The sequence below is a fragment of the Eretmochelys imbricata genome, chromosome 16 (assembly GCF_965152235.1).
Source record: "Eretmochelys imbricata isolate rEreImb1 chromosome 16, rEreImb1.hap1, whole genome shotgun sequence".
Taxonomy (NCBI): domain Eukaryota; kingdom Metazoa; phylum Chordata; order Testudines; family Cheloniidae; genus Eretmochelys; species Eretmochelys imbricata.
Genome location: NC_135587.1, coordinates 10,888,441 through 10,911,270, shown reverse-complemented (window position 1 = coordinate 10,911,270; position 22,830 = coordinate 10,888,441). Strand labels below are relative to the sequence as shown.

The 22,830-nt window shown below is 44.9% G+C and overlaps 1 protein-coding gene across 1 annotated transcript in view; it reads right to left on the bottom strand.

The window, feature by feature from the left end:
- Positions 1–22,830, bottom strand: part of PAPPA (pappalysin 1) — a 213,735-nt gene that overhangs the window by 178,683 nt on the left and 12,222 nt on the right. Inside the window, exon 2 of the mRNA XM_077835969.1 lies at positions 4,639–5,707. Coding sequence (XP_077692095.1) covers positions 4,639–5,707 — 1,069 coding nt within the window. The remainder of the gene's footprint in view (positions 1–4,638; positions 5,708–22,830) is intronic.

The following is a 22,830-nucleotide window of genomic DNA, read 5'->3' as shown; positions in this document are numbered from 1 at the left end:
GATCAGAGTAATATGTCTTCCGATCAAGTACACCTTTCCTGTCTCTATGGGCAGAGTGGGTAGATGACTGGGAACATCCTGTCCCCTTGCCGTGAAACTGCTGGAGAAGACTGTGTCAGGCAGATTTCCTTGGCTGGGTCAATCAAACCCCTGTGCAGGGGTAGTGATATCCTATCCTTTGGTTTCCCTTGCAGAACATCAAAGAGAAGGGCAGATGCTTCAGTTGGTATGGCACCAGCGTCCAGTTGTAGCGTATAAGCTATTCTGGTCAGCAGCTCCTGGAATTGATTAAACTTGTTCAGAGGGGACACAACTAAGGGATCAGTATTGTCATCTGGTGATATGCCATCCCTTGGGACATCCCCCATTTGTACATTGACATCATCCTGAAGAAGTCCTCTGTCACTGTCTCCACTGCTATCTGCAGGTGCTGTGGCGTGTTGGCTCTTTGGTGGAGAAGTCTGTAGATAGATGCCAACTCCGTGGGTGCTCCAGGGCTGGAGCACCTGCAGAAAAAACATAGTGTGTGCTCAGCACCCACTGGCAGCCCAGCGGATCAACTCCTCCCCATCCTTGCCAGCGCCTCCCACCCGCCGCAGATCAGCTGTTTAGCGGTATGCAGGATGTGCTGGGAGAGGAGGAGTGAGGGAAGGCGCAAAGATGGCGTGCGCTCAGGGGAGGGGGTGGAATGGGGCAGAGTGGGGATGGGAAGAGGCAAGGCAGTGTGGGGGTATGGGCTTGGGGCGAAGCGGGGGTCGAGTACCCCCGGTAACTCAGAGACGACACCTATGAGTGCCAGAAGGGAAGGAGGGGAAGCCAGTGACAACACTAGTGCTGGAATTGGCACCAGTGACCTGATGGCTGCAGCAGGGCCAGTGACTGAAAGGGCAGTGTTGAAGGACTCGAGGACCCTGCCAATTGTGCCAGAAGGAGATCCCAAGGAACCAGTAGCAGAGTTGGAGGCCAGTGCCACGGCAGCCCTGTTGGTTCAGGCCGAGCAATGTCTATTACTATTATTATTTGTATTACCACCCTCAGCACTTCTTGTAACATGGGACATAACAATTCTAAGGGGCCATGGAATAAATGCATCAAGTCTGAGAGGACCAATCACAGAATATCCCTTAGCTAGAAGAGTGAAAGGAGCCTGCTCAGTCTCCTCCCAGGGGGGACGGAAAGGAGCTGTTCAGTGGCATGCAGGAGGAAGTGCTGGGGGAGAGGGGAAGGAATAGGGGCAGGAAGAGGCGGGGGAGGGGCGGAATGAGGTGGGAAGGGGCTGGGCAGGAATAGGCAGGATGGGGGGCAGAATGGGGGCAGGAAGAGGCGGGGCAGGGGTGGAGACTTGGGGGAAGGGGTGGAGTGGGGGCAGGGCTTGGGGTGGAGTGGAGGCCAAGCACCCCCCGCGATCTAGGGAAGTTGGTGCCTCTGCTGGGGATGCTAGGATGCTATATGGCACCGGACTGTCCAGTATAGGTGATGTTGAGGTTGGGTAGGGAATATAAATCAGTGAAATGTGGAGCCCTATGGTGCTGAGGAAGACTAAGAAGCTGAGAAGCTCCTCTTGACACACTGCCGAGGAATCATCATGTGACTGGCACCATTTCCTTTTCTCCCGGGAGCCCTTGAAGGAGTCAGAGTTCTGTTTCCCTTTCCTCAGCATCTTATGTGACGTTGAGCTTTGACAGGAGTCAGAGCAGAGCATGTAGCGGACAAAGAGATGTTCTCAGCAACAGGTGCTGAGGCCTCCAGCAGAGGGCCTGAGGACTCAGCAACGCCATACATGCTGCCAGACGTGGTTGGCATGGGTGCAGAATGGGTGGGGTCAGTGCTGACTGAATCTCTGACTTTGGAGCAGTGGTGATGGAACCTTTCTGAAAGGAAGCACCAAGGCCAAGTACCAAGGGGGTGGAGGCTTTACCCATTCCATTGATAAGGGCTTCAGTGCCAGGTGGCTTATTGCCGATTGTATTGTTAGCCTGAACCCCTGATGCCCGAGGCCTGTACTACAAGAGTCTTAGTGATCAAGGATGCCTGTCGCCCCTAATAGTTGGTTTTGATGCAGTCAGAGTGAGAATGCCCAACAGATGGAGCGCTGAGATGAGGTGTGAGCCTTTCCTGGACACATCCAACTTTCACATTAGATTCGGGATAGACATTTACACAGGTGAGGTTTCTCAAAGACCTTCTTAGCCGCACTGCTGGCCTTCAATGAGAGTGTTGCAACCTCAAGGCGGTGCTGAGGTCACATTATGTTTTCTCTCTTTTTGATGATCTAAGCTAAACAATCATGTTTATCAATTGTGGGGGGCTATATGCATCTGCTAAGAAGATCCAACACAAAGAGGTTCCCAGTGCTTATCGCTGTGGAGAAGGACCTTGGGCAGTTGGGGCTGCACTCTCTTAAATACACTGGGACCCCGAAGTCACTAGGGGGCGCTCATACAACTGCAAAGGCCACGGCTTTGGTAGATGTTCCGTGAGCACAATGCCGGGGGCACCAAATCCACAAATAACAGTGCACAGAGGTACCCGAAGAAGAATAAACAGCTGCACATGAAAAAACAGTGTGTAGAAATGCCTGTTTTGTCCATGGAACTGCATATTTTGCAAATGACATTTGACTTACTTGAACTTCCACATGTACATTTTTTGTGCACAACTTTGGGCATGCAGTTTGGAAAATTTGGCCCTGAAAGTTTCTGAATGTTAAGGAACAGTCTTAAATATGGTCATGTGATTTTAAATTAAATAATAAATAATAATAATACCCAGCTTTTATATAGTACTTTGCATTAGTTGATCTCAAAGCAATTTACAAAAGAGTTAAGTATCTTTATCCCTATTTTACAGATGAAGAAACTGAGTTAGGCTTTTCTTATTAGGTTGAATTTAAAAGGTTTGTGCATGTTTGTGATGTTGGATACAGTAAAAATGTTAAAAGGGCACTGTCAGATTAAAAATCACATTTTAAAAAATTATCTTAACTATATTATTACTAAAACCATGGGTTATGAAAACTGCAGATTTAAAAAAAATTCCAATTTACATTTCTCTACTGATGGTGTTTGCTTAGTTGCATTTTTCTCTGACTGGACAATGAAAGTAGATTGGTCAGTTTCCTTTTTTTGTAATTGGTATTTAATCCATTTCACTGTCTGACTCTCCTGCACTATCACAAAGATGTAGTGTTTGAGCTGAGCTGCAAAGGAATATCGATTTGTTTATTTTTGAAGAGATACATTGGATTTATATAAACAAAATCGAAGAAGCATTTCTCAGATGTTTCGTAAATTCGGAGCCCAAACTGAGCTGAAAGTGTCCTTTAAAACTTCTCTCTGCTCAAAATGTTAAGGAGATGGCTTGAACCAACACAATGTAGGGAATTCTCTCACAGCTGACATTTTCCTTCTTAATCTGCTCTGTGGTGGCTGGTAACACAGGGTGTTCTGAGCGCTGTGTGGTTCTCCCCCCTCCTTCCCCCCTCCCATAACCCTATAAGCTGCAACACTAAGCCACAGTGTGTGAAGGACAGAATTTCACCCTTACCTTCTATTTAATGTAGGTTTAAGATAGACCATAATGACTTTAAACCATAGGGTGAGGGTTTTTTTGAATATACAAGGGTCTGATTCTACTCTCACATATGCTGGTGTAAATCAGGAGCAACTCCACTAAAGTCACTGGAGTTAAACTGGTGTCAAACTAGTGCAAGTGATTTGAGATTGACACCCCGATACAAAATAAAAAATTGCATTTATGTAGACACGTAGACCCTTTCATCCAAAGACCTCAGACTGTTTTATAAATGTTATGTAATTAGCCCACACAGCTCCCCTGTCAGGAAGAGAAGGGATACTTTCCCCGTTTTTCAGTTGTGTAAACTGAGACAGTTAAGTTACTTGCTCAAAGACACAGAGCTCATACAGAAGCTAGAAGTCCTGATACTCATAAGAATGGCCAAACTGGGTCAGACCAAAAGTCCATCTAGCCTAGTATCCTGTCTTCCGACAGTGGCCAATGCCAGATGCTTCAGAGCGAATGAAAAGAACAGGTAATCATCCAGTGATCCATCCCCTGCCCCCATACTCAGACCCCTCCTCTCTGTAACTGCAGAATGACATTCCCTCCCTATGCGTGCACAAAAAAAGCTGCGTTGACATAACATTAAAGGGCCCTGAATAAACTGTCTATCCTTTAAAGAAGTCTCAGTAAACTGAAGTCTGCCTAAAAGTATTTAATCGCTCTCAACTCAGAGCCTCACCAAATGCGACCTTCCTATGGTTTTGACTCCCACACTCCGAGAGCTTGTGGCTAAAATCAGCTATTCAGCACTCTAACCTACAGCTGATAACCTACAGCTTGTGGATTTCCCTGAGTTGGCCGTCTGAATCTTTGACAATCTGATCTTCGGTGGTGAGAGGGTAAATTTGGATTCAGTGGCAAGGCAGGTCTGAGGACTTGTGCTGAGACAGGTTAAGTGTGCGCCAATTACACACACACACAAACACACACACAAAGGAAAGAAAAAATACAAGAGAAGCAATAAATATGGAGGAATGGACAGCTGGCAGGACTGCCATTAGTCTGATGTTCACAGGTATTATTATAAATACCTCATTTGTTTAAGAAGTTGCCTACCTGTAAGGAGAATCTGGTTCAAAACATGTCTTGGTTACATCAGTTATCTCCGGGTTACAGCATTCCCCACCATCAAAGTTGTACCTCTCATAGTTACAATCCATGTCACACACGCCGTTCTGCTTCTTCTTGTGGAACAGGGCATGACGGACGTGCCGGCAGTCCCCTCCATCGTACCCAGTCAGCGTGTGGTTGCACTCGGGGTCACAGTTCTCGTCTCCAATCTTGCTGATGTCGCAGTTGGCTAGGATGAGGCGGTGGCGGAGGGATGAGTTCTTCACGTCCAGCACTTCCAGCTCCCAGGTGATGTTGTAGCGGCTGAAGGCCTCATTCAGCTGCTGGTGCTGGAACTCGATCTGCTGCCGGCTGACAGTGGGGTTCTGATATGTGTCGTCATAGAGGTTCATCACCCGGTAGCGCACCACCTTATTGCGGCGGAAGCGGGGAAGCTTGTTGTAGCTGGCGATCACCTCCACATTGTCGCAGACTGTCTGCCCACAAAGAGGAGGGTCCAGACTGGTATCCAACAAGTAGCCATGGTGATAGTTGAATTCGATCTGAGGACTGCTGCCATCCTTCATGGGAGACCAGGTGTTTTTCACATTCAGTAAACTCTCCTGAAGAACTAGCTGAGGTAGAGGGGTGTCTAGTTCATGAACCACCTGGCCCATGTCAAACAAGATCTCCTTCTGGGACCGGGCTGTCCTCCAGAGATTGAAGTGTTCTATATAACCCCGATAGTTCTGATTCAGGGCATTTCCTCCAATCATGAGCACTTTACACTTCAAGGTCAGAAGGCTGAAGATGCTGCCCACTTGCTCCCCACTCGTGGCCACCTGGGCTCCGTTCACATAGAGTTTCATCAAGTGCCCATCGTATGTGGCAGCCAGATGCACCCACTGGTTGGGAAGATAGCTGCGATGAGTAGCAATGGTGGTGACCTTGCGAGCACGGTCCGTCTTCAGCGAGAAGAAATAGCGGGGGTCTCTATTCCCCTGGTCACTGACGGTGTTAATCCCCAGGACCCATCCTCGGTCACGGGAGGTGTAAGAACATTTGTCATATAATCCTATGGGCCCCCAAAAAAGAAATAGGAATAAATAAGGGTGACAATAGATTATTTAATGTATTTACTTTGTCATTAAAAATATAGAGGTATTAAGAGGGTTGGCGTAGACCAGTGGTGTTAAACCATCTGGTGGCCGCGTGGCCATACAAGAGAACTTAGCATCAAAGGTCAAGGACTGCCAGAGGCATGCAGTGTGAATGGGACCCCCATTCCCTGGCCAAAGACCAGAACTGTTTTGCAATTTCAAAGCAGTGGAGAGCTGTTCTGTGTAGTCTCATTAACTTCATTTGAGCCATAAATTTAACCTCACTGGTTTAAACCAAGTAGAGTCTTATGAAACGTCCTTGATTGCTAATTCTCTCTCCCTCTTTGCCTCCCCCACCCCGGGTCCATTCTCCCCCTGAAAAAGGAGGAACAACCTGTATGCAAAGTTTAGCAGGAGAAATGAATATGAGATCCAATCTTATTACAGCAGGAGAAATGCTAAATGGATGGGATTTCCATAGGAACCTAAGGGCTAAATGACCAAATCCTGCTGAGATTGATTTGGGTGCCTAACTTCCATAGGCTCCTTTTAAAATCCTAGCCAATGAGAACTGGTGAGAGAAACATACACACACTTATATTGAATCTGATGAACAAGTTGTATTCCAGATCCCCCACACATCCAAAGATGTGTATCCATTTACTGCACCATAACAGAACAGATACTAATGATCTCTCTCATACACTACATATCCATGCTTCTACTCACCTACATGCAAAGCGCTCTCTGGTTCATTGTGTGTCCAAATAGCTCAATTTAAATATATAAGGGAAATGGAAGGGAGGAAGGAATGAAAAGAGAAAGCATGCTCTAGAAGTTAGAGGAATGAAGCAGTCCCCCACCCAGGGTTACAGGGAGCAATGGGGTGGTGGTGGGGGGAATAGAGGTGTGGAGAAAATCACTTCTCAAAATGGGAGAGAGAGCACTCTGGGGGTTAGAGACCATAGTCACAGTGATAAAGTCATAGAGTTTAAGGACAGAAGGGACCACCAGATTATCTAGTTTGACCTCCTGTATGTCACATGCCACCAACACCACCCAGCCAGCCACTCACACACTAAACCCAACAACAGAACTAAGACTCAAGTATACAACCCACAGGAGACACAACTCTGCCACAGGCAGAGAATAGGAGGGACCGAGGTGCACCAGTGCCCAAGGCCACCACAATGTCAGGGAAATCACTCAGTGAGATAGACTCAGATAATCCTGGCAAGTGGCCCGCACCCACACATTGAAGAGGAAGGTGTAAAAAAACCAACCAAGCTCATTGCCGATCTGACCTGGGAGAAAATTCTTTCCCAACCCCACTCATGGTGATCAGTTAGACCGTGAGCATGTGAACAAGAACCGGCCAGTCAAGCACCTGCGAGAGTGTATGCCCAATGCCACCTCAGAACCCTGTCCCACCCCGTCTTAGAGAAAGTCCTTTCCCAGTGTCAGATACAGGGATTGAGGAAGATAAAGGAATACAGGTTTCCTCCCCTCAGCTCTTAATAGTAGACACCTTGACTGAAAAAAAAGTAAGGACTTCTGTACTAAATGGCATTCTAGCCCTAACAGCATTAAAACAATCTCTTTCCCACCCTCTGCCACCAAAAGACCTGACTTGAAATCATAAATCTTTGACAGCTCTATCTCCGTGAAAAGACTAAATATCCCTCTACCTCACCTCTGCACCCTAACCCTCTCAGCACCATCACCACCAAATGACAACGTCTTTTGCTTCTGAAGCTGGACAAGTTGCTCAACAGCCATCTGTTAACAATCACTCATTAACAGTGTGGTCTTGTCTAATATCAACAGAGCAAAGGTTACGGGAGCAGTCACTGTATTTTTTCCCTTCCCCCACTTCTGTCACCCACCTTTCCCCCCCAGCCCCAAAATCCTCTGATGGGAAGTCTGAAAATTTTTAAACAGGCCTTTTTTCTGCACACTGTTATTTTGCCAGGGGCTCTAAGCTCCCCCTTTTCCTGTTTCCTTTGGAAGAGAGATCCCAGGGTTAGGAAGGTAATGTGTTTATTCATCTGTAGGGCGCACTCAGTTCAAAACCTTTACAAGACCAGCTTCAAGCTTATACTGCCACTTCTGATCATGAGAGGGAGGGAGAGAGAAGGGAGAGAGAGAGAAGGGAGAAGGAAAACAAGTAGGTTTAAAAATGACATTTTCCAGTCAGGCTAAGGTGAATGTTTACCCAGGAAATGAATACTATCAAATTCAAAGCTGCCAATGATGTTTGGTGTCAGGGCTCCCAGCTTGCTTTATTTCTTTACTATATATATATGTGTGTGTGTGTGTGTGTGTGTGTGTGTGTGCACATGCATGTGTGTATATATATATACATACACACACTCATTTTCACATGTGCCCTCTCTTCTGCACTTCCTTTTAATGTGCTAAGTGAAATGTTACTTCCAATGGAAGTACCATGTAATGGTGTTGGGTAAGTAATACTGTAGTGAATGATGGGAACACTGGAAAGACAAGTTTCATCCACATAAGAGGTTCTCGGGACTAGAAGTCCAGAATGCATCCCCCCACTCCAGTGTGGGATAGAGGGAGCCCTGAGGTGTGTATTGGTATGGAAAGAGTCCCTCCCACACCGGAGGGACATCTGGGGGATAGAGAGCTGCAAGACACACCTTTCCTATAGTAAGATACAGACTTTTATGGGCGTTTGCTAGAGGAACAGTTAAGAAGTTGCACATAACAATACCGTCTCCATATCTGCCGAGACTGAAAACCGGGGCACAGGGACACTCAAAAAAACATTCACACAGAAATCTTAAAATGTAAATATCTGTTTCTGTAGCCTTGGTTTTTATTTCTGAAATAGAAAACTTTCACTAACTAAAGTGCAAGGATATCAAATCCTAGCAACTTTGGATCTCAGACGAGTGAGGTCCCTCAAAATGAGGGACATTTGAGAGGAAAGTTAGAATGGTCTCTTCTTGACCATGGTAAGCCCTCTTCCTCTTGTTCTTATGTGCTACATGGGGCTAGCAACTGACCTCAGTCAAACAGATGGAGCTGCTGCAGGAATACTATAGAAATGTACCAAACCTCCTTCTTCCTTTGTGCAATGAACTCTGATGTGATACAATGTGGCTTGAGTTTGCCTCAAACAGCTGCTATCAATTCAAGATTTATAGCCAACAGAGGACACATAAGTAGTGACAATGGGGACACTAATGAACCAGCCCGTGTGAATGCTGCTGAGATGGAACAGTTTAATATTCTGATTCCTTATGTTCTCTGGTTTAGGGCAAAGGCCAATCAGTCAACCCAAATGACCATATCTCTCATGCAATATTCCTTTCTCAAGCATTTACCATCACAGGTATCCAACCACAGCTACAAGGCTAGAGTGGACCTGTTCCATTCCAAGACAGACTAGCTTTATGGATGTATAGAATATTTGTGTGCTGTTTATTTTTAAGGGAGAGGGAAAAGAGGGGAAAGGAGAGGAAAACCCTACAATAGCTGTAACTTACAAAACTGTGCCAATCCTTCACAATATCCATTTGTTTGTATGTTACATCCACATCCCCTACCTTCATCTGCTTTTCCCTTCGGTTTATACATCTTTTCAGGTAGGGGACAATCTCTTTTTCTGTGTTTGTCCAATGCCCAACACAATGAGGCCCCAGTCCCAATTGGGGTCTATGAGCTCCATCAAAATATAAATATTTATCACTCCCACTAATAACAACAAAGGAAAGGGCTCTGGAATAGGGACATGTGAAATAATTTCCATACATGTGGAAAACGTCAAAATCAGAGGTTTTCACAGTTTATTTTGACTTTGTAAAATGAGTCCATCGGCGTGAGTTATCGCTTAGAAATCATTAAAAACATTTTGAGCAAAAAGTGCCCCTTTGCATCCCCAAAATCAAGCCTGTTTTTGAGCAAAATGACTGAAATTAAAATTTTATAAATGTAGTTCTCATGATCAACTTTCACATAATTTATACTCTTATTGTTACTATTATTAATTATTTGTACTGTGGTTGTGCCTATGAGATCCTGTCATGGACCACAACCCCACTGTGCCAGGCACTGTACAAATACAGGACAAAGAGCCACTAAGGCCCCTTCCCGCTGCTCTGCTACAGTAGATTTTCACCTGCTTTAAAGTCCCTTTATACTTCAAGAGCGGCGTAAAGGGGCCGCAGAGTACAGGAAAATTAGGCCAATGATTCTGCAGAAGATTCAGTGCAATACCGGAATTTGACAAACACGTCTTGAAAAGCAAAGTTTCTCAGCCATGAAATGGTGTGAGATCAAACCAAAGCCCCTCCTCCCGCCACCGAAAAAAGTGCACAATTTTCCCATTGCCGCTCTTCCTCATTTTTGCCTGCCTTGAGTTGCTAGGGATGGATAGCACGTTAGGTGAGATGAGCACTGTCGGTGTTGCCAACTCACAAGTCTCGTGATATCTGTTGCTTTCTCAGAGCCACAGCTCTTGGGGTTAGGGGGTTAGGTCAGAATCTCAGCTTTCATTTACAAAGAAAAAAACAAGTTTTAGCTCTTGTGCTTGCAGAAGAAAGCTTGAAAATGTAAGCCCCAATGACTCAAAACCTAGCAAGCAAATAAAAATAACCAGAAGTCTATTTTTTTTTAAAATCTCACAATTTTTTAAGCCAAACTCATGATGTTTGAAGCCTTACCCATGATTGCTACAGTATACCTCTGCTAATCATAACTGATCCTTGCAGGAGGCCATGCACAAGGCCTGTATACCACTTAAGTCCCACTTTGTTTTAAGGGACGGTATGGGACTGAAATGGTGCATTATCTTTGTGTGGGCCCTTTGCACAGGGGAGAATTTTGCACTGTGCATATAATAGATGACACCGGTTGCTGAACTTTTGGAAGAAAGGTCATTGGGGGAACATTCTGTCTTGGATGGTTTAGAGACAAATCCTGCGTCTTAGCAGGGGGTCCCTTCTAACCCTATGATTCTATGAGGCGCTGCTGTAACCAAACTCAAGATGCTGAGGTTGCAGCAGACGGTGATCAGGAACGGCTACAGGGAGGCTGGGACACACAGCTAGAAGCTCTCCATGCCAAAGTTATAAGTAGCATTCTCAGTGGGCAGTGTTCACAAGGAAGGGAGCTAAAGTAACCTGTGCAAACTGCTATAATCCATTTTCAAATGATCAATAACAAACTCCAAGCCTCCTTCCATCACTTCAGCACTATTTCTTGTGTCTCTAACAACAGCTTCCTGGTAACCAACCCAGCCGGTGAACTAGCTAAGGTTTGAAATCTTTACTTCAAAGCAGGTTTCTCACTTTACTGTGCAATGGGGGATGGGAGCTTGTGGTGCCCTTTTTTGGGGCGGGGTGAGCTGACTTTGAACCCACCAGGTGTGCTGTAGAGTCCACAGCAGCCTTGAAAAGAAGTGGGCGTGGAGGGAATAATACCTTGCACTTCTGGAAGTTGGCCACGCCTGCTGTGCTGGGAGACTACAACCAGAGGTGACAGGACTCCGTTATGAAAGGGGAATTTAGGTCAACAATCAAAGCTGCAGTCAGGGGCCCAAGAAGAGGGAGCTAAAGGTTGGGGCTGTTTTTTTCCCCCTAGCATGTTTTAATCGTTTAGTATCAAAGCCACAGAGGAATGCTTGACAGAGCAAATATTCTACAGGAACCTATAGAAAGCTTTTATCTGTCCAGAGGAAACTAATTAAAACAGACAGATTTGGGTTAAGTATCCCCATGCTCCATGCTATTGGGTAAGTCAGGGAAGATCCACTGGAGCAGCTTCTCGAGTTCTGCATTGGATATTTCACGGTACAATGTTGAACCCAATATACTTTTATGAAGGGAAGAAATAATCTCTCCCTTCTCTCCCAGCCTCCACACACTTTCCTCCAGAACAGTTAAATAATTCAAACTCCAAGGTACTTAAGAAAACAACTCCATCTGTACCATTTCCGATGCTGCCAAGCAGCCTTTGGGGCACTCCCAGGGGCAAGTATTGGCTCAAGCAAAGCACCTCAAAATTGCCCAGGTGGCAGTTTACTGCTCAGGCCAGGAACAAGTACTTGTTTTTCTGCTGCTGCCTGCCTTGCTGAATTCAGATCGGATACTTGCCATTCACCTCACAAGCAATGCTACAGGATTTGATTTAGGCCCCATATGCTTGATATGATGCCTTGTAGTATCAGGGTTGGGAGGCATGAACAGCACAGCTAAATATGAGATATATACATTTGCAGTGGTTGGTTAGTTATGAACTTTATAAAAGTCCTGGCTTTGTGATAACTAAATCATTTATGCTGTAACGGGGCAGCTACTGGCCTGGACCTTGGAGCCCCAACAATGGGCGTGAGACATCACTGAGCTTCACTGTGACAATAAACCTGCTGTCTGTATGCAAGGTGCCTCCTACAGACTGATCTCGTGGGGTAGGGACAGAGATAATTTACTGTATTATGAGAGATTATGAAGAGTAAGATCTCAAAGCACACAGCAAGATCCGACAGCACAGAAGAGTGTGCTTCAGTACTACACCTGGCTTCATTGTTTAGAGTATCAATATCAAGGAGTACTGCTCCTTACCTAAATCTCCCTAAGCATTTCACAATTGCTGCAGGATCTGAGGAGTGTGGTGCTCAGTTAACAAATTGTAACTGTTCGTGATTCAGATTCCTCAAAGAGACAATGGATCATTAAACATCAAACAGCTGCTGTGGTAATGACTTGATTTTTTTTCTATACTTACACAAAACCTAAATGATATAGGCCACATTTGGGCAGATTCTCACAGGACAGTAAAAGCCACATCCATGATACAAAGTTTATCTCTACCTCCCAGCCCCCAACCAAATTTCAGATCCCTGCATGAAATCACGGGGGAGTTAGAACATTTTTTAAAAAGTCTCAAGGATTTTTAACATGGGCAAATCAACTTATTTTACCCTAGTCTCATTCATGGAAATGACTAAGAATGATTAAGGGTTAGAAAACCTGATTTACAAGGAAAGACAAAAACTGAGCATGTTTTTTCTTGAGAAAAGAAGACGGGGTGTATATGTGCATGATAGGTTATCTAGGGAGGTTGCGGCATCCCATCATTGGAGGTTTTTAAGAACAGGGGTAGACAAACACCTGTCAGGGATGGTCTAGGTTTACTTGGTCCTGCCTCAGTGCAGGTGACTGGACTAAATGACCTCTTGAGGTCCCTACCAGCCCTACATTTCTATGATTCTATTATTCTAAATAATTTTGGCTAAAATTCTCAAAATTCATTCAGCGCCAGCAGAAAACACCCACCATGGAAAATTTCTGCTTAAAGGGTTAATGTTTGGCAAAGTTATAAGCAACTGAAAAGAGTCTTATAAAGGGAAGTGTTGAGCAAACTTTAAAATGGGAGGTGCTACCTAAATATGAGGGTGGAGCCCTGTGGAGATGAAACAGTATGTGGTCATGTAATTAAAGACTATCATAATGCATATGCACATGGGGACAGAGTTAAGGTTGCACAGGCAACCTTAATTTTGGCATTTCCTAAATTTTCCATGCTTGCCTTTGCAACCTTAATAATGTTTTAACGACTTTATTTTTTGCATGTAATAAATATATAAGGCTAAATCTTGAGGTTTTTCCTCAAGTTTTTCTCAGGCAAGACTCCAATAGGAGCTTAACAGAATAAGGCCGTCATGATCTAGCCCACCAATCAGAGAGCTGTGTTTGTTATTTATGAAAGGCTGCTGTTCTATAAATATAGAAAACGAGACAAGACATTCATGAGTTTGGCTCAATTCGAGTACAGCACCCACAGGTTTGGATGCTCATCCAAACTAGCTGAACTTCTAACTGGGTCAGCAAAACCTGGCTAGGAATCAAATGTGAAGAAGGTTTCTTATTGGACTTCCAGAACTTCCTGTTTCCAACAAGCCAGTTTTGCTGAAAGAACAGATTTTCTCCTGGGGTTTCATCATTTCTGCTTGCAGCCATTGTCATAATCAGGAAGCAGAGAGTCCCACTGCAAAAATGAAAAGTTCTATTCTATATCCAGCTCTTTCTAGCCTCAAAATATTTCTTTTGAATTTCACATTTGAGTGAATTTTGGGCAAAGGCTCTCAACAGTTCCTATTTTACTTTCACATAGTCTCTAGGAGAAATTCAGTAGTAACATTACATTGACTTTAAGGGGGTACATAGCCAGAGTCCCAGACACAAAGATACACACACACATACACAAGCGGGCAAGGAGCACACACAATAAGGAGAGGTATATACACAGGGATGCATCACATGCACACACTAACAAATTTACCTACACGCCCATGGAGAGACATATATACCCAGGTACACACAAGGATTAAAACAAATAATTTATACACACACACATAAGAATCCACACACATGAACATCTCTGCTCCCACAGCTCTTACCTCCCCTCTGTCTTAGACCGAAACATTGCTTAACCTTCAAAGGTCTATAGGAAAATAACGTAGCTTTGTTCCTGCTAACCCAGTGGCACCTCCTTCTCCATTCTGAGGGCTAGCACTAGGCAGCCAGCTCTGTACGGAAGCTGTATCATAATTCTAGTGTAATCTAAATAACAAAGGCCTCGAAATTTCTGGGCTTATATTAGACAACATGGAAAGCTGGTGCATAAATTGGGTCAAGAGAGGTCACAGAACCTCAAAGTAGATCAGACAGCCAGAGAGTCCCCAAAGAAAACGTCCTTCTGGAGGGATTATGGAGTATATCTGTCACTGGACAAGTGCACACAATGCCCATCAGCTGACCGGCAGTTCCAAATGCTATTTCATTTCATAAACTCGCACCAGCTCCTGTGCCTGATGTGCTAGGGAAGTAAATCATCGGCAGCACTGGCCAAGCTAGTAGCTGAAGAGGAAAAGGGCCAGACATTCTGCCCTGAAAGAGCATTCTTGCTGGCCAAGACAGCAGAGCAACAAGGTGGGGATGTATACAAGTGAGTTTGGCTGTGATGCAGCCAAAATTCATGGTGGAGAGTGGGGGAGGGGCAACCTAACTTGTTTTGCTCTTCAGAGCTCCCTTTCAACTGACCTTTACAAGGGCTCCAAGGGCAGCCCTGGAACCAGCTGAGCAGTCACTACTCCCAGCTGCAAAGGGGATGGCTTTTACACCACTGCACAAAAGGAAGCGTGGGGGTGGGGATGAAGAACAAAGAAGGAAACACGAGCAGCCCCTAAACTAAATGGGAGGATCAGGATGGGGGCAAGTGGAGACCCGGGGGGGGGGGGGTAGAGGGGAGGGGACAACCTTGCAACCATTCCTTCCGGCACCCGACAGATGGCTAAAAAGTCTCCATTAAAACAAAAAAAATCTTCCATCAGGGCTAACCAGGACACCCAGCTGGGAGACTGTAAAAAAAAAAAAAAATCACATCAGTGTTAACTGGGAATTTCGTTGGTAATTTAGGGGCATTTCCATGTGAAATGGGCATGCTGGTTATATAACTGGACTGTGAGGCTATGTGGAGCAGATTATCACCTGATGTAAATCTGCGTAGCTTCACTGGAGTCAATGGATTTACACCACCTGAAGTTCTGGCCCTCTGTGGGAAGCTACAGTCCTAATCAAGAGTTAAATATTATTTTTCCATGTTTTTTTCTATGTATAGATGCTAGAGAGGCAATATGCAGACTTTAAACTAAACTTTTTAGGTCTGATTCACACAGAAGGACACAATAACCATTCTGCAGACAGAATGGGATTGATTGTGTTCGTTTCCTGCTGTCACTCTTGAAAAGCATCCTGCCCTCTTCTAATCACGATTATTTCGTGACTCAAATTCTCCCCTCTTCACACAAGAGTGCCAAACCGATACACCAAACCACAGAGACACTCCTGCTTTCTAGGAAACATCCTTCTGAGAAAAGAAATGCCTCTTTCAAGTGATCTAACTGTTATAGTATATGTTCTTCATAGGATGTAGGCTCCATATATTAACTGGAAGAATGTAGTTTACGAGCCAGATTTTCAGTTTGGTGTTAATCCAGTCTGATATTTTTGGGTATAATTTTCCTCCTGCAAATAACCAACCCTGTAATTTTGCACACATTATGAATGTTGAGCACAATTAAGTAATTTGACTACTTGATTTGCAAACATAAATAGTTAAATGTTTAACGTCCAACAGTTATGCCTGCAATTTATTACAGATGCAAAATGTGGGCCCAGATATTTGCAGAGGGAAAAAAATACACCTGCAAAAGTGATGGCTACTGCGAAAATCTGACCTTTAATTCTTAACAGGCAAGATGTGGAAGTGATGGCCAAACCTCCAGAAGATCAGAATTCTAGTTTGGTTTTGCACAAGCCTCTCCAAAGTAGCTGGCCCTCATGAGTTTCCAAGATTGGGACAAAAATGTTATGAGTAGAAGCTTCCTTGGAAGATTTCTGGCAGTTCGTGTGTTTGATTGGGCAGTGGGAAATATAATTTATCCAAGCTTTCTTACGCTATTTTAACCCTTCAATTTCTGGTTGCATCTTTGGGCAAAGATTCTTATTTGACCCAAACCATCCTCAGCTACGGACCTATCTCAGGACCCTAATTAGCATCATTAACTCTTTGCCCCATTCTTTGCGCCTGCAGCTTAGCTGAAGTCACTAGAACAGGTCATTTCAGCCTTGGGCGTACATACCACAGTGACTGTTGTGCCCTGAGACTGAGGCAGACCACCCAGAAAGAAGCTGACCACCAAAAGGGTTACCACCAGGGGTTTTTTTAAAACCCTTTTGCATTTGCTTCTTTATTCTCAGAGGATGTCTGACGAGTTAGCCTCACAGCCCCCAAAGCGTTAATGCTGCAGCTTTTGAGATGAGACCTCTGATTCACTCCTTGAAGGATACACTCCTGGGGGGAAACCCTGGGCTCCCTGAAGTTAACAGGACCAGCATTTTACCACTGTTCTTTCACCTGTCTGGGGCAAGGGTCCTGGGGTCTATGCTCCTATGGTGAAAGCATTAAGCACAGTCTGATGCTAATCAGCCGATGGAGCTCCACAGATTAAAGTGCCAGAGCCATAATGGGACAATGATCCTGCTCTGCTATTTGGGAGGATTTACAAGACAGTCCCTGCTAAGCACCAGGGTGGGCAGAACTAATTACTATTGCCGTCTAAAGGAGGACTCAGACATTGACGCTTTGGTAGAAGTTGGTACGGGAGGAAAATTCAACAGTCCTAAGCTTGTAAAAGAGTTTTCTTAAAGACCGTTTTATTACCTGAGCCTGAGATCTGGTTCCTATTTGTGCCTGACTGGAGTGAGACTCCATCTGACACTCCATCCCGCAGCTGTGTGGGGTCAGGAAAGCCCTGGTCAGAGGAGTCCCTAACACCACCCGCCCTCCCCCAAGCACAGAGGGCCCTATGTTTTTCCATTCTTAACCTTTTACCCACCAGAGAGCTAAATTCTGTGCCTTACTTGGGGCACAAGTGAAAATGAATTTGTCAGCCCCCGTCTAGGCTAGTCCTTAGCAGTTATTGGTAGGGCCCTACCAAATTCATGTCCGTGAAAAATGTGTCACGGACCATGAAATCTGGTCTCCCCCCTGTGAAATCTGGTTTTTTGTGTGCTTTTATCCTAGACTATAGAGATTTCATGGGGGAGACCAGGGTTTCTCAAATTGGGGGTCCTGACCCAAAAGAGGGTTGCGGGAGGAGGTTTGTAAGGTTATTGTAGGAGCGTCGCAGTAGTGATACCGTTACTTCCTCACCGCCTTCAGAGCTGGGTGGCTGGAGAACAACGGCTGCTGGCCAGGCACCCAGCTCTGAAGTCAGCACCCTGCCAGCAGCAGCCCAGAAATAAGGGGAGCAATGCCATACCATGCCACCCTTCCTTCTGCACTGCTGCCTTCCGAGTTGGGTCAGGACCCTTACAGTTACAACGCCATGAAATTTCAGATTTAAATATCTGAAATCATGAAATTTACAATTTTTAAAATCCTACAACCTGTGAAATTGACCAAAGTGGACCGTGAATTTGGTAGGGCACTAGTAATTGGTCAACACCACTAAAGAAGCTCATATAGTCTGGACATTGTAGGCAGTACGACTACAAGAGCAGGGAGTGTTACTACTCACCAGCATGGTGCACTGGCAAGGCTGTGTGAGGATCCCATGAACGGAACATTAAGAATAGAGGATGGAAAGAGTACCAGTTTGGATTGAGGTTTTTTAGCAGAGCTGTCTGTTGCAGATCATGAATGAGGTGAACTGCAGGACATGCTACAGGTCAATATTCAGATATATCATCAGCAGAGAGTTTGAATGGGTGAAAATGGTATAGTGTGCGTTTACATTCAGTTCTACCTTTCCATCCTTCTCTCTTTGAAATCAGGACTTTTGCTCTTACCCTGAATTTACCCCTGCCTCATTCTTCGCAATTATGGGATTCTGAAGCCTAACCATCTCCAACCTCTTCCTCTAAGTACAATCAGCTCTCTGTCCGCACCCACATCTTAAACCCAGTGACTCCTAATCTCTAGCCACACACTGATGTATCATCCCTTTCCCCTACCCACTATCCCCTTTCATTCTGCCACTACATCTTCCTTACCCAAGCCAAAGCCAGTTTTGACACCCCAGGAGGCCAACTTCCCTTTACTGGTAATCTGCCACATTTGTGGAGTGGGTCTCACTTGATCTGGCAGTTTCAGCTGGACGGGCTGCTGTATCCAAACTCTGTATGGTTCCAAGGGGCTTTCCTGTGTCACTAGTGAGACAGAATGATTTGTATATCTCTGAGACTAGAGAGCAACTCTTGAAGCATGAGATTTATGAATAGCAGCCATCCCAGAAGAGGCTGAAATGCAGCAGGGATTGGCTGAGCTATATTAGCAAAAGTACAAAGGAGTCTTGCTGAGTGTTGAACGTTCCTCGGATTGAATCAAGGATAATACTTGCCCAAATTGATCATGTTATTTGAGTCTGGTGCTTGGTTTGAGGCTAGTTCTCACTTTCTTTCTCACTACTGCTTTGTCCATCCCTGGCAGAGCTGTTTGTGTCAGGAAGACTTAGATGTAGGATCTCCAAATGCTACCCGAAATGTAGGATCTCCAAATGCTCTCATGGTGTCTTCTCATTTCAAATATTCCTTGGCAGAATTCCCTTTAGCAAGGCACTATTGTCGAATGCTTAACGCCGAGGACTGGGATTTAGGACACCTGGATTCCTGGCTCTGCTGCTACCCTGCTTTGTGACATGGGGAAGTCTATTCACCTCTTTATGCCTGTTTTCCCTCCCACCCATTTGTTTGTCTTGTGTATGTAGATTGGCTGCTCTTTGGGGGCAAGGACTATTTTTTACTAGCAAGTTGAGTCCTTTGGGCCCTACTATAATACAAACAACAAGTTTGCAAATAATCAGCTTTCCCTGAAAGTGCATCATCTCTCCCCTCCAAACACTGCAAAATAAATATAGCAAAAGATTGGTCTTCCCTATTGTGACAAAGTTCCTGCTCTACCTTGGTGGGTCTTGCGCTTATTGGTGGATTTGCTCACCTTGGAGCTTCACGGCAGCCCTCAGCTTGGCCGTTTTTCTGAATTCACAGTCCAGGTCGACTCCTCCTGTGTCTGACCAGGAGTTGGGAGGATTTGGGGGGAACCCGGGCCCGCCCTCTACTCCAGGTTCCAGCCCAGGGTCCTGTGGAATGCAGCTGTCTAGAGTGCCTCCTGGAACAGCTGAGCGACAGCTACAACTCCCTGGGCTACTTCCCCATGGTCTCCTCCCAACACCTTCTTTATCCTCACCATTGGACCTTCTTCCTGGTGTCTGATGATGCTTGTACACCTCAGTCCTCCAACAGTCTGCGTTCTCACTCTCAGCTCCTAGCGCCTCTTGCTCCCAGCTCCTCACACGCACACCACAAACTGAAGTGAGCTCCTTTTTAAAACCCAGGTGCCCTGATTAGCCTGCCTTAATTGATTCTAGAAGCTTCTTGATTGGCTGCAGGTGTTCTAATCAGCCTGTCTTAATTGTCCCCAGAAGGTTCCTGATTGTTCTGGAACCTTCCCTGTTACCTTACCCAGGGAAAAGGGACCTACTTAGCCTGGGGCTAATATATCTGCCTTCTATTACTCTCCTATAGCCATCTAGCCCAACCCTGTCACACTATATACAATACTTGAATGCTTAGCACATATGGAAACATAGGCATATGCACGTGTATATCACAGACTGTCACAGGCTTCTCTTATTAAAAATAAAGTACAAAACTCTACCAAGAGAATCACTAGTACAAAATGTAATGCTTTAGAGCATTACGGACGGATACATGCATGCATGTGAGTGGAAACATTCACAGACACATGTCCTACACATGCAGACCATGGGCAAGTGTGGGCTGGATGGTCTCTTAAACTCAATGCTATCTGAGCTGTGAATGGTCTGTAAATATTGTGAAGGGCTACTAAAGGCAGCATTATGAAAGAAAGAAAGAAAGAAAGAAAGAAAGAAAGAAAGAAAGAAAGAAAGAAAGAAAGAAAGAAGGTTGAAACCTTTCCTTCCTGCTGTGTCCCCTTGTATAGCTACAAATGGGAAAACCTGCCGTTATGGAGTGGGGTTGACTATAAAAAGCATCTATTACTGAAAGTTACAAGGCTGGGAATATTTAAGTCAAAGATGTCCACTAACTGGTCTGATGCTGTTCCATTGTGCAGGACACATATAGGACCTGACCTTGCCGGGTAATGAGTACCTTCAACTTCCATTCTGTATAATGTAAGCTAAGGGTGCTCAGTCTCTCACGGGACTGGGCTTACAATAAGGATATTTATTTTATATTCTAGTCTATTAATAAATACCACTTTGCACTTCCACAGTGTTTTTCATGAGAGGATCCCAAAGCCCTTTACAAAGAGGGATTAATATTATCTTCATTTCGCTGGTGAGGAGACTGAGCATAGGACCAAGTTATGTGGAGATTTATATTGTATGCAACCACACCATGGCCAAGGGGATCCTGCGGGATATAAATGAGAGCAGAGATTAAGTGGTAAGGCCAAGGTCACAGAGCAAATCAGTGGCAAATCCAGGAATAGCATCCAAAAGTCCTAACTCCCAGTCCCTGTCTCTAGCCACTAAACCACAGTGTTAATTATTAAAGAAAGATGCTATTTCAACTAGACAATTTGTGGCGTATATATTTTTGCAGTGATAGCTGCACAGCAATAGAGTTCTTTCACCTCAGAAACACTCAGATACCGTCATAATGGTGAGGAATACATGGACAGATGGGTAGATTAGACAGAGGCTTTGGCATAAAAAATGCAGAGATATTTCAGAACTCTTAGTGCTGCAATATTCCACCAACCAAGAAAGAGATCAAGAGATGCAAATTTCATCCCAAGAAGTCTGCATAATGCTGAATGCAAAGGAGGATTGCTTGAGTCACTCCATTCAGACAACAGCCTGCTATTGAACAAGGGGAACAAATGCCTGAGAGACAGGCTGCTGCACACTTACACAAGAAGCAAGAGTCTTTCAAAAAAAGAAGACGGGAAAAATAGATAAGGATGTGATATGCAAGATATACTGCTGTATTTCTGTCTCCTGTACATTCTGTAACCTGAACACTACTGCTACAGCAGAGAGAATAGCGCTGTGAGGATACCTTGCACCTACAGCAACCCTGGCAGAAAGAGCTCTTCTTCCATCCATTTTGAGCACAATAAAATGAACCAACTCTTTACATGTCCAAAGTATCGTGTGTATACTAACACTGCTGTGAGGATAGGTCTGTATTATTATCCCCATTTTACAGATAGGGAAACAGACAGATGAAATGGATGGCCCAATGTCAGAGGTATAGCCAGGATTAAAACGCAGGACATCCCTCTACCTATCACTGGGCTCATTCCTCCACATCACTTTGTCAGGAGAGAAAAAATTACTTTTCTCCTAAAGAGCAGTTTTTACATTTTCATTCACAAACATCCTTTTCTCTACCCCAAGCCCCTCTAAATTATTAGTAGAGAAAAATCTCTGTTCTTTTCCCAAATTCATCAGCAAGGAGTCTCCATCTCCTTGTGCTCCAACCAGGTTCTTTATCTCTCTTCCTTAAAACACACTTCGCAACCCTGCCCTTTCACGATGACATCTCCAGGAAATCTTGTGCTGCTTGGAGCTTACTCTGTCATGCAGTGTCTGATAAATGCCTGAACCGTGGTGTTTCTGTATGAACTAAGCTGGAAGTTCTTTAGGGCAGAGACAGCATGTTCTGAGCACAGTGATGGCACTCAAACAACATTACAGCTGAATGGCAAATTGTGTTGATTGGCTTTTGAAGAATGTTGTGCACACAATTTACCTGTGATCACTCTGTCATGGTATACAGAAGAGCCATTAACATACTGGAGTGGGAAGAGAAATAAGCTACTGCCAGAGGGTAGTGAAGTATTGCTAAAAATTACAGAAGAGCACAAACTTCTCTAAAGGTTGGGGATCCAGGATTTCATCGCAGTCCGTTACAGAAACAAGGGTGTATTTGTATAGTTTGTATGTGGAGTTTTGCTTTAGCCCCATCTCTTGTGCTCTTTTCAGTCAAATTTCTTGTTCACTGACCAACGCTCACCCACAAATCAGCATATTTTGCCAGCGGCTTTCAAAAGACTCACCCCACAGAAACAGCACTGAAAATGCTGCTTGCCAAACAAATGAGTGACTGTCCCCCTCTAGACCATTCATTACTTTGCTTTTAATTCTGGGCCAAAAAGGCACACCACAGCAGGTCACCTTTATGCTGCCTGGATTCTGCCTGCACTGGGAGCTGGTGTGGTTCCTAGGGCAAGTGAAAGCCGTCCCAGGGGCTTTTCTAACTTATGATAGCCTCCCCAAGCTTGCCTGTGCCCAGCTCAACAGTCTCCAGTGATTGTAGAGCTGAGTGCTACATCCGCTGCCCACCTCCACACCCCATCCGATGGAGGGTGAATGAGGGGGAAGTGTAGGGCCACGTTTGCCAGCCCTACGCTATTGGAATTCTCCCCAGAGTTGTTGTGACCCCTTTGAAGTCCCTGTACACCAACAGAATAGTTTAGAGCGGCTGAGACAGAGGCCAGAATCTAGCCTTCA